Here is a 12,505-nt window from a genome sequence, read left to right on the forward strand (position 1 = left end):
TTCTCAATTGCCATGAAATTTAACATTTTTAAAAAAATGCAGTTTTTCCATGCAGTTCATTCACATCAGTTCTGACATGCGGTTTTTAAGAAATTCTTCAAATGGCTGCAAAATGTGACCACGTGATAGCACAGCTAGCCATACCATGAGGACAGGCTGGACGCAAGGTTGCTATAGGCAACCCCACTGTTGTTACAGCTAACGGGACATAACTCCCTAGCCTAGGTCTAACCGAACGTCACGTGTCCCGCCGGGCAGCCAGTTGCGTGCCGGGAGTTGTAGTTTCACCCGCCCCCTTTTTCTATTGGCTGCTGCCCGTGCTCTGGTAGTGGTTCTACTGCGCATGTGCGCCGCGCTGTACACTAACAGAAGAAAGACGAGAGAAGTGTGGACATGGCAGGGCTGAGGATGAGAGCTGCGGCTGACCAGCTTCGGGTATTGCTATCCCACGGGGCCCGGCACAGCAGGTGAGTGCTGCTCTTAAAAGTAAAATGTAGTGAGGTATAGGAGCTGTAGTCAGTGGGGCCCTTTCGTGCATTACATGGTAGAGGTCACTACTATATGGCTTTATCAGGGCTACTGTACAGTGTCCGTTAGTTACCATAGTAACCGCGGCAGACTCTGACCGCACGTGCTGCAGGAGGGTCAGCACTCCTCTACGTAGCCCCTCTATAGAGCCCCAGTGCATCACATGAGCAGCCCTTCCCGGACTCTATGGCGTCCTCAGAGCGATCCTTGTGCTATCTGCAATGGGGGAGACTTAGCAAACTGGTGTCAAGTAGAACTGGCTTTTAGTTGCCCACAGCAACCAATCCGATTCCACCTTTCATTTTCCATAGGAGCTTTTCAAAAATGAAAGATGGAATCTGATTGGCTGCTATGGGCAACTAAGGCAGTTTTTCTTTACATCAGCATGTGTGCACTCCGTGGCTGTATTATGGACCGCATTTGCGGATCCGCAATAAACAGGCACCAGCCCATGTGCATTCCGCATTACGGTTGCGGACCCATTCACTTCAATGGGTCCGCAAATCCGGAGATGCGGAATGGAAGCACGAAAGCAGTACGGAGTGCTTCTGTGGGGTTTCGTCCCGTACTTCCGTTCTGCAAAAAGATAGGACATGTTCTATCTTTTTGCGGAACTGCTGGATTGTGGACCCATTAAAGTGAATGGGTCTGCGATCCGCTGCGGCTGCCCCATGGTGGGTGTTCGTGCATTGCGGGCGGCAGTACGGCCAGTGAGTGCACATGTTCGTGTGCAAGAGGCCTTAGGGTCCATTCACACCATAGTTCCGTTCCGCTTCCCTCAAAAAAGAGAGGGCATGTTTTATTCTTGTCTGCGAGCATAGGCATTTCTATCCTTGGGCCGGCCATATGTGGTCTGCAAAATGCGGAACGCACTCGGCCTGTATCCGTGTTTTGGAGATGTCTGAATGGACCCTTAATAGCTTTATTTAAAAGGTTACTGGGCATTGGTACAAATATTGGCTATGCTGATGGCCCATCCCCCCCTTGTGATTGAATGGGCAGCTTTCCTAGCCCTGGATCACTCTACCACCCACAGACCCCCTCCCCCCCTTTCTGAATACAAATAGTCCATTTACACAAGAAAGCAGGTCAAATTGGCTGGAATTGCCTTATATGTTAATATGTAAAGGTAGTTATCTAAATTCTACCCCCCCCCCCCCCCCCCCCCGCTGATGGGGGCTGAGCTCAGCCCCCATTTGTGTCTGCCTTATTACAAGGGGGCGGTCAGGTACCCTCAGGCAACTCTGGCCTAGTCTAGAACCTGGAGGACATCCAAAACTTCCCATGTTCGATACAAAATGCTGATGGTGTGAATGAAGGCTAACCGTCAGACGAGTTGGATTTTCCTAGTTTCGTTCGCCCCTATGTCTGAGTATACATCTGGAGAATCTCCCAATTGATATACGGTGGCATAAGTCGCCCTTAGGCTCCAATGGTAGAACAGATTATTTACCACGTGGAATATGGTTTCTGCAGTCTGCTAAAAAATGTACACCAATGTACTCTGACCCGAGTCCAAAGGGACACCCCTCTAGCCTCCGCTGGGCAAATGGGGGCTTTTAGAGTCAGTTAAAGGGATTGTCCCATGACAACAGCTTGTCCCCTATCCTAGTGTCTAATGGGTGGGAATCCAACCGCTGCCGATTGCTAGAACAGGGGCCCATGTTCATCTTTTATGAGGAGCGGCAGATATGCCTCTGGACCTTACCGCATGTATACAGTGTGAGCAATGTACGTATAGATCGGTATGTACTGAATGTAACATAAGGCATCTCAATCGGATCTGTCCGATGTCCCCTAGTAGAACGTCACTGGAGGCTGCAACCACACACATCATCAGCTCCTAGACTCAGGTATTGTAGGCATGTCAGGACTGTTGTGCATGTGTCATGGGTTTGACCCTGCACACTGTAGACTAGGAATATTCATTCATTGGTGTATAGTTCATATTAAGATGTGGGGTTCTAGAGCTTAATACGGTATGGTTTCCGTTGTGGTGTCCTCCTACCCTGTAGCAAGATGTTGGGAGAGTGGTGGGACGTGCTGGTTTCTCTGATGACCTCCTTCTGCTGACATACATCCAAGCTAGGAAAAGTGAGCTCTGTGGTAGATTGCACTTCTATACAACTACTCCTCCTCTCATGTCTGAGGAGACAAGTTATGGCCATGTCACATTAATGGAATCTGCTGTGCAGGACTTCTCGGTCCAGGGTGGAAAATGGAAATGCCTCCGTGTCTACTATTGCATCAGAAAGCGTTTCCGCAAGCTGTACACTGTCTGTTGTGCTCTCCGGGTAATCCTCATGGTTGGATGGAATTGGGTCACAGTGGTCTGGAGAGGGAGTCCTGTGTGTGGCCACCTCTAGGCATGGGATCTTACACATTTCACCTCGGTGCCGGGGCAATGAGTTTTCTTTTATCTGCCTTGGTGGCCCCAGCTCTAGTCAAGGTGTTTGACTAAAGATAAAGGCCAGTGTTGGTTCACACAGCTGCAATGTTTGTGGTGACACCACCATTAAAAATGCCTGAGTGACCCCATGCCAGGAGGCCTGTTTACACAATGGGTCCAGCTATGGTTCCAATTGTCTCCCAAGCCACTAGAAAGGTTGACGTCGCTTTTCTCTTAGATTTGTCTGCACCGGGTCCATAGGGTTAAGGCTACCTGCATGTTTCGTATTTGTATGCAGAAAATCTGCAGAAAAAAAAGGAACGGACACGGAAAGAAAATGCGTTTGTGTGCATGAGGCCTAAGGAGTCATGCACACGACCATATGTTTTTTGTGGTCCGCAAAAATTATGGATAATGTCCGTATTCCGTATTTTACGGAACAGCTGGCCCCTAACAGAACAGTACTATCCTTGTCCATAATGTGGACAATAATAGGACATGTTCTTCCGTTTTGTTTTTTGTGGACCCACTGAAATGAATGGTTCCGCATACGGTCCGCAAAAAAAAAAACTGAATGGAAACTGAAAGAAAATACGCTCGTGTGCATGAGCCCTTGTGCTGAGGTTTTCCTGCACGGAAATCCATGTGGAAAAGCCACATGTAATCTGCAGGTAACCCTCGGTGCGCATGAGAACAAGACTGTGTTCACACATTGCAGCAGAATACTGCATGGCCAAAAAAATGCAACAAAACAGCACTTGTTGCCACAAGTAAGAGCGTGACATAGTTTTTAGGCCCCTTTCACACGGGTGAGTATTCCGCACGGATTCGATGCGTGAGGTGAACGCATTGCACCCGCACTGAATACCGACCCATTCATTTCTATGGGGCTGTTGACATGAGCGGCGTTTTTCACGTGACGCAGGCCCCATAGAAGTGAATGGGGTTGCGTGAAAATCGCAAGCATCCGCAAGCAAGTGCGGATGTGGTGCGATTTTCACGCACGGTTGCTAGGAGACGATCGGGATGGAGAACCGATCATTATTATTTTCCCTTATAACATGGTTATAAGGGAAAATAATAGCATTCTGAATACAGAATGCATCGTAAAATAGCGCTGGAGGGGTTAAAAAATAATAATAATAATTTAACTCACCTTAGTCCACTGGATCGCGTAGCCCGGCATCTCCTTCTGTCTCCTTTTGTTGAATAGGACCTGTGGTGAGCATTAAATACAGGAACAGGACCTTTGATGACATCACTCCGGTCATCACGTGATCCATCACGTGACGTCACCACAGGTCCTTGACCTGTAATGGACGCTCACCACAGGTCCTGTTCAGCAAAGGAGACAGAAGGAGATGCCGGCATCGCGATCAAGTGGACTAAGGTGAGTTAAATTATTTTTAATTTTTTTTTTAACCCCTCCAGCGCTAGTTTACTATGCATTCTGTATTCAGATGGCTATTATTTTCCCTTATAACCATGTTATAAGGGAAAATAATACAATCTACAGAACACCGATCCCAAGCCCGAATTTCTGTGAAGAAGTTCGGGTTTGGGTACCAAACATGCACGATTTTTCTCACGCGAATGCAAAACGCATTACAATGTTTTGCACTCGCGCGGAAAAATCGCTGGTGTCCACGTAACGCACCCGCACATTTTCCCGCAACGCCCGTGTGAAAGAGGCCTTATGGTACTTTCAAACCTTTTTTTTGTCTATTTATTTATTTTTGCCCCTGCATTTTTGGCGGTAAAAATGGCTGCTCTGAATGTTAGCTTAGCTGAAGGATCTAGGAAATATCAAATGCAGGACACGAGTGTTTTTGGTTAATGACCATTTAAGTAGCCCTTTTATAAAAACGCAGCATACTGTTGTTCTTGGGAGTTTTTCAGACGTTTGACATCTTCTCTAAGGAGGAAAACGGTCATGAAGAAAACGCTAGTGATAAGATGGACGAACAGGCCCAGATTTACTAACGCATCTGCTCACAATTTGTGCAGATAGCTGCAATTTGGCACGTCTAGGGTTTCCACATCCTTTTTTTTCCCCCCGAATGCTCAGGCTAGGGGACGGGCTTAGAGTCTGTTCACATCTCGTTTTTGTTGCCAGTCAAGCGGATACATTTAGACATATGGTAAAAGTACACAAGCGTATACAATTTGGTGGTGATCTATCCTTTCTTTAACATATATGTTTGAGGGATGTGCATAAGTTTCAATACGTTTGTCCGTTTTTTAAGATTTCACAAATGTTTTTTTGTTTTTGTTTCACAATGCAGCCTCATGAGGTCAAGGGGTATTCGGGTTAGAGAGTCATCCCCTATCCAGCGGAATACCCCTTTAAGGTCCTTTTACCCTGGTTGATGATCGGACACATTATCAGGAATAAACCAGACTTTCCTAATAACTGCCTGATCATGAATGGAGATGAGGTCTGCAATCGCCTCTGCTGTAGGGACGAACGATCGCTTTTCTCCTAGGAATATCGTTCTTCCTGCGCAGCACTGGTGCTGGCTGAAAGACACGTTTTTATACAGGCCAGGTATCAGGAATGAACAGTTATACATAATCTGCCATCCTGTAAACTTTTTCTATAGGACCTGTACGAGCCACAGGGCTGGAGCAGGAATGAAGCCCATCTGGAGATCTTCTGCTGTGGACTTTGGTTTCTAGCTATAGCTTGTGTGCAGAGTGGGAGGAGGGGAGCATTGAGACTCCATTCTCCTCCCGCGCTCCTTCACGTAGCCTCAGTCAGGGAAGGAGAGGCACTGCACTGAAGAGGGGGCGAAGCCTCCGTAATGACCGCGTGGTTTACTAAATGTTCACATCTGATGACATAAGCTAGAACAAAGTTCCACTCTTTACTACATCGTTCTGCTTTAAAACCTTCACAGAAACGTATCGAGAAAGATCGGCACTAACCCCTCACCTATGTGGCTGTATTTGGGATCCAGAATTTGAGGGCCACTGTGGGACAATATGTGCCTCTGATTTTAGGGATTTTCTTCCCTTCAGTTAGGAATCGGCAATAAAAGGACCTGCATAGTTTCCTTCATCACTGTACCAGGTGCATGGCCCCTAACATCCCCATTAACTTCCATGGAATCTTTCTAGCGGAGAATCCTATCTGTATAACATATGTAGACCAGCAGAATGTGACCGTAGCCTTATATATAACTCCCAGGACCTCACTCTTCAGCATATTGGAGTGATTGTACGTTTGCTAGACTCTGGTCACATCTTGTGGTATAGATCAGCAGTATTCTCTGATGTATACTCGTGCCCATAGGGCCCCATGTATCAAGTGTATGACAAAAAAGTGGGGCAGATTTATCAAAACTGGTATAAAGGAGAACTGGCTTAGTTGCCCATAGCCAATCAGATTCCACCTTTCATTTTTCAAAGGAGCTCTGAAAAATAAGGTGGAATCTGGTTGCTATGGGCAACTAAGCCAGTTTTACTTTAGACCAGTTTTAATAAATCTCCCCCCACCTCTGGTTTCCCTGAGGTATGCAGGCCTCGTATGTGTCAGCATAGCTTTTTTTCTTCTGTTACTGTATAGAAAAAAAACACCTTTTTCCAAGCAGAAGGACACACTGTTTCAGGAGGGGGAGTGAGGCAGTGACAGACTCCTCTGGTGGCTTATCTCGCCAAGGACAAAAGGATCAGGCATGGTGTTGCGGGAAGGTCTGGAGGCCCACATTCACATTAGATGGTTGGCCAGTCCTACGAAACTCAGCCAGTTCTGCAAGGTGTATGGCCAGCTTTAGACCTTAGCCACTCAGCCTGTTGCACCGATAAAATGCCTTGCGTCCTTTCGATGGTGGAAAAGGTTTGGTAATATCATTGTGATTACAATACAAGATTATGTAAGGTCCCTGTGGTGCAGGATTCAGGAATAACCCCACACCTAAAGGCAGCAGCTAGGAGGTATAGTAATGGGGTCAAGTAGGAGGCCATGCCATGGCTCCATGAACACAATGGCCTCTGTTCAGCGGCCTGTCTCCTCTGTCTACTAATTGACATAGATTTCCGTCTATTATCCCTGTATACCTCCCACCTGCATGTGTGGTTATTCATTCTTTATGGAGAGAGAGGTTTTATTAAACTACCCTTACTTGGCAGGTGTTCGGTGTGTGCTTATAGTGCCGCCCCTCAACAGAAAAATACCGGGGACCAGACCACCGCAGACAACGGTGCTGACTCACTCGAGAGGAAGGCGCTAAAGCTCGAGGAGGAGGTTCGAGACTTAACAGTAAGTTCTTAGTGGCCATACATGAAGAAGGGTCCAGACTGACTGTTGCGTACCGGGGACCAAACCAGCCCACTGCGTCACATGACAAGGGTTGCCCAAGCCCTTCAGGCCGATTCACCTCACGCCCTCACATGCTCTTACGCCCTGCGCCGGGCAGTAACTCAAGCATAAATCGCCACCTGAAGCCTGCAAGCACACCCACGCAATAAGACGAAACTTTTGCTGCCACCACCTGCCTGTTAGAAGGTCGACAGGACACCCCTGAGTGTTCCACTTGCAAGCAGACACACACACACCATGGTAAGCCTCACAGAACAACAACATACAGCCTCACACTGCGCACACACTGTGGACCTGCAGTCAGTACGGTCTCCACGATGATGGCTGGACAAATTAAAGGGGCTTTACTGGTTAGTTCCATACCTTTATCAGCAATGTCCATAACTTCATCTGTTGGCCTCTGGACAATAGACTCCTCTATGACCGTGTCCATACCTCCATGTCCAGGGTCTTAGACACTAGAGTTCTCCGCTGGATATGCATCCAGTTCTGCAACACCAGCAGAATCTTTGGCCCCTGCATCACGGGACCCTTTAGTCAGGTCACTGTCCGCCACTGCATTGCGTCTCTCAATGGGACCCTCTCCGATCCGTCCCGGCCGCTGCATGGACATTGCCTGCAGCGGCTTTTCATTGACTTCTGTTGTCTTACACCTGGGATCTCCAAGCAAGCTGATGGCTTTCCCGCCAATCTGACAATTCATTTTTTTTTTTTTTTTTCCTGGTTTGAAAACTGTAGAATATTTTAATGGACATAAAATTTAACAGAAACCAGAAATTTACCCCTTGTTTGTTGTTTTGTCCCATTCTAAAGGGGGAATCCAGTCACTACAGGTGGCATTCTCTAATATTCTTCTCTTTGCTAGGAGAGTTACAGAAGAGCAGTAGCGGATTCGAAGACCGTTAGGAAAAGGACACAGAAGTTTGTGGAGGATGCAAAGCTCTTTGGTAAGACTCTGGTTCCTTCTTTGTAGATCACTAAGCGACTTCTGTCTGACGGAGCAGAAGACAAGACTCACTTCTCCTTGCCATGAGTATGACAGACACATGATTTGTCATATGCAGTAAATAGAAACTGAGAACTGTCTGAGTGACGAGGACAGGGTTAAAGAGGAGAACTACTGCTGCTGTGACCAGTCATTCATCAGATTTTGCCCATAGTATTTCTTATGGAGGACCTGTAACCTCTCCTGACATGGCTATTGTAGTAATTACTTGTGTTCCCCATGAAACAACTAATTTCTCATAACTGCATGTTGTGCCATTCCTCTATTATCCCTACTGTAAATGTATGAATAAATTGCTAACTGGGTGTTACCATTCTCCTTGTCAGAGATGGGTGGTCCCTGCACAGACTGCCACTGCCAACAATGACTGGACAGTGTTAGATCATGCAGACACCCCTCCCTCTCTGGTAACACCCAGTTGTTAATTTATCAGTAAACATCTAATAGGAATAATAAAGGATCAGGATACAGTTATAAAAAAGGGTGAGAATTGTCAATTTATGTGGAATACAGTTGTTTGCTGAACCAGGCATGTCAGGAGTGGTGACAGGACCTCTTTATTAAAAGACCTCTGGGGTACACTGACCTCAGATCAGACCTCCATATCCGACCTTAGATCGGATCCTCATATCAGACCAAAAATAACTATATGAACTTATGATGGTGCCACCAGTCTGCACATCCCGCAGCTTTTCCTGCACTTACCTCTCCCTGGTCGACTTCAGGCCCACGCTGCACTGTGACCTGATACTGTACAGCGTCGGGTCATAATGCATGCTCTGTGTACAGCGGAAGGACATAATCAGGACCGTGCAGCGTGGGCCCGGAGAAGACCAGGAAGTGGTGAGTACAGCCAGCTCAGCACTTCCCTCACTGCTCCCCGCACCTACTGCATACTAAATAATGGAAGTGCTCACTAGTATTTGATTCATAAGACGCACTAACCTTTTCAACTGGGGCATCCATTGGAGCCTCAGTTACAGGACAGGCAATCACGTGATCAGTGGGTCCAATAAAAGAGGTGACATAACTGCCTCCTCTATTCACTGCATAACGCTCCTGCTAGATTGCTCTACATGTATGGCCGTTGGTCATTATCAGGTTAAGCAGAACTACAAGTCCTGGCAGACTCAGAGTGACTTTTGCATGTTCCTGAAACTATGTGAACCAGTATGGCAGCTTCTTTCTTCTTCTATCTTGGGATATGTGCCAATATTTGAAATACACATCTCCTTTTGGCCATTACTGCACTGTACCTAAGCAAAGTAATCCACCCCCCTGCTCCTCACTGCTTGGTTCCATCGCAGAGCTTCTCTCCGATGTTTCAGGTTCTAGGCCCCTACACATCCAGGTGGGTTTCACGTGCGCTGCTGCATCCAGTCGCAGGCCTTTGCAGTGATGTGTCCCAAGCGGCAAGCCACTGCTTTGTCATGTGTCGCTTGGGGTCTTGTCACCACTGAAGCCAGTGACTGGCCGCAGTGGTGTATATTACAGGTCTGGAACCAGAAACCTCACTGAGAGGAGCCTTCACATTTGAAGGAAGCATTTTGAAAGTGCAGTACTGGCCAAAAGTAAAAAGTTGCCTAAACTTGGATTAACTTTTTAAAAGACTGAATCAAGTGACTCAAAAGTGCACTATTGTCACACACATTTTGCACTGTCAGTCGCCTTCCTGCATCTGATGGTCCTCCTCCTGTAGAAACCGCTGGTCAGCTTGTGTACAGAAGAAGCGCTGTGACATCTGTTCACTCTGGTCTTTTTGCAGGTATCCAGAGCTTCTGTCGGGACTTGGTGGATGTGGCAGATATTTTGGAGCAGTCGGTGAACGAAACGCAGCAGAATGGGATGAAGGATGCGTCAGAAATCTTATCTTTAGTTGAAAAGAAACTGCAAAGCATATTTTCCAAACACGGACTACATAAAATGACCCCAGTGGGAGGACCGTATGATCCTTATGACCATGAAATAGTCTCTCATGTACCAGCAGAGGGCAGAGAGCCTGGCAGTGTGGCCACCATACAGCAAGATGGGTACAAACTACATGGGCGAACCATACGTCATGCTCATGTTGGAGTTGCAGTGGAAACACAAGACAGTGACCAAAATGTGGACTGATTCAAATACTCCTTCTACGTCCCTCGGAAAGTTCCTCCTTATTTATTATAATTAGAGTTTAGTTTACTTGTTTGGTTTCTTTTTTTTACTTTACCTGGAGCCATTACCCCGCTGCTGGAGTGCCTTATCGTAACCTCCCATTGGTGTAGTTCTCACACTGCTTTCTAGTCATCTCTGGGATCAAGGGACTGTCTCCCATCTTGATTTGATTTCATTTTATGTTCACTAAATATTTATGGCTAATAGAGTATTTATCCCGAGTTATATAGAAAAGCAAAAAGACAAAAATGACTGGTTAGCTGGTATCTGTTTTACATTCTTGCATTCCTATGGTATTCATTTATTCTGAAGCAATTTCTCTAGTAGTTGTTTTTTCTTCGTCCGTATGTGTTTTGCGGATCCGCAAAACAGGCAATGGAGATGTGCGTTCCGCATTTTGCAGACCACACATTGCCGGCACTCTCATAGAAAATGCCTTTTCTTGTCCGCAATTGCGGACAAGAATAGGACATGTTCTATTTTTTTGCGGATCCGGAAGTGCAGACAGCACATTCCGGCCCCATTGAAAATGAACGGGTCCACACCCGTTCTGCAAAATTGCGGAACGGATGCAGACCCATTTTGCGGACGTGTGAATGGACCCGAAGATTGATGGGTGTCTAACCATTACCTGCATTAGGCTCTGCTTACTACTGTGTGGCTTTCATTTATATGGGAAGATAGCAATGTGCTGGCCATCTGACCCCATCAAAGTCTCCCATTAACTATAGCATTTAATGCTTTGCAATTCTTGATGTCAAAAGTAATGGAACCAACATATACAATAGTTTGTAGTGGATGGCACTCCTTGTGTAGCTGTCGGTGCTCAGTGGTAATGATCAATATGGATATAGGTAAAGACCACGGCACTCGTATTTAAAGTGATCAGAAATGGTTCATTTATTGTCCATCCCAAAATTGAATCTTATAACACTGGCCAACGTTTCGGTCCACCAGGACCTTGTTCACGGCCTTAGTACTGTGAATTTGGAGACATCGGATGGACACTAAATGAACCATTTCTGATCACTTTGAACACGAGTGCCGTGGTCTTTACCTAGATCCAAAAGTAATGGAACGACTGACAGACGCTCTGAAGGAAGACTTTGACCAGTGTGAACGTAGTCTAATCGTGTTTCAGCATTTTATAGTTGTCCGCTGTACAGATTTCAGTGACACACAGCCGCCACAAGGGGGAGGTAAATGAAGACAGACTTCTAGTAACTGCACAGGTTGTAGAAATCTGTCCTCACTTTTCCCCCATGTGGTCGCTGTGTGTTTCGGAAATTGTGATGTACATAGAAGGGAAGACCTTCAAGCCCATTACCTGGCAACAAAATGGCAGTGTTGCCACAGATTTTTTTTAGATGCAGGCACACATCTATGCAGGTGAAATTGGGAACCATTCAAGAGTTGGGTAAGATTATATTTTCAGATGTGTTTCTAAGTTTTGTCCTAATATGCTGTTGCTTATCTCACCGTTCGCAGCCTTTATAATAGATTTTACTCTGTTTTATGTACACTTTTGGGAACCTTGGGGAGGAATTCCAAGTGATTTCTAATTGATAAGAGAAACTCCTGTTATCAGCAGAGTGTGGCTGGAATGCGTATTACAGGCTGTAGTAACACAGGAATATGCTGGGAGTTTCATTCTGATAATGGAGCGCTTCCAGTAAGAAATCACAGAACACCTCAGAAGTGGACGTGGCTTCATGGGAACTATCCTTTTGGGGCATGTGCAACACATTTGTCACTAGGGAAGACTCTACTGTCCTTGATTGGGAGGAGGGGGTCTTTTTACATTCCATCCATAAAGAAGACTGCACATACCCTTTATACACCCACAGGACGTACTGACAGATATATTTATGTGCTGACAAAACTGGAATCTGCTTGCACTGTGTGTGTGTGTGTGTGTGTGTATGTGTATATATATATATATATATATATATATATATATATATATATATATATATATATATATATATATATATCTCTACTACTGAAGGTGCTGGCATTAAGGGCATCTGTCTGCAGATTTGTACCTATGAAACCTGTTACATGTGGCAGCTGAAGCAGCTACATGTTCATTTGTGCCCATTACGGA

The 12,505-nt window shown here is 46.0% G+C and overlaps 1 protein-coding gene across 1 annotated transcript; it reads left to right on the forward strand.

Annotated features, from left to right (window-relative positions):
* The first annotated feature begins 353 nt into the window (after window positions 1-353).
* GRPEL2 (GrpE like 2, mitochondrial) lies at window positions 354-10,731 on the forward strand. Its single transcript, XM_040406488.1, has 4 exons — window positions 354-467; window positions 7,049-7,178; window positions 8,104-8,185; window positions 10,010-10,731. The coding sequence occupies exons 1-4, from the start codon at window positions 394-396 to the stop codon at window positions 10,357-10,359; spliced, it is 636 nt and encodes a 211-aa protein (XP_040262422.1). The 5' UTR covers window positions 354-393; the 3' UTR covers window positions 10,360-10,731.
* Window positions 10,732-12,505: the final 1,774 nt, after the last annotated feature.

Source organism: Bufo bufo, chromosome 1, assembly GCF_905171765.1.
Source record: "Bufo bufo chromosome 1, aBufBuf1.1, whole genome shotgun sequence".
Lineage (NCBI taxonomy): Eukaryota > Metazoa > Chordata > Amphibia > Anura > Bufonidae > Bufo > Bufo bufo.

Excerpts from the sequence above, each read along its gene's own strand:
- GRPEL2 (XM_040406488.1), top strand. The coding sequence starts at position 394 with ATGGCAGGGCTGAGGATGAGAGCTGCGGCTGACCAGCTTCGGGTATTG. Across the intron at positions 468-7,048 it reads CACGGGGCCCGGCACAGCAG|GTGTTCGGTGTGTGCTTATA; the intron begins GTGAGTGCTGCT and ends CTTACTTGGCAG. Across the intron at positions 8,186-10,009 it reads GGAGGATGCAAAGCTCTTTG|GTATCCAGAGCTTCTGTCGG; the intron begins GTAAGACTCTGG and ends GTCTTTTTGCAG.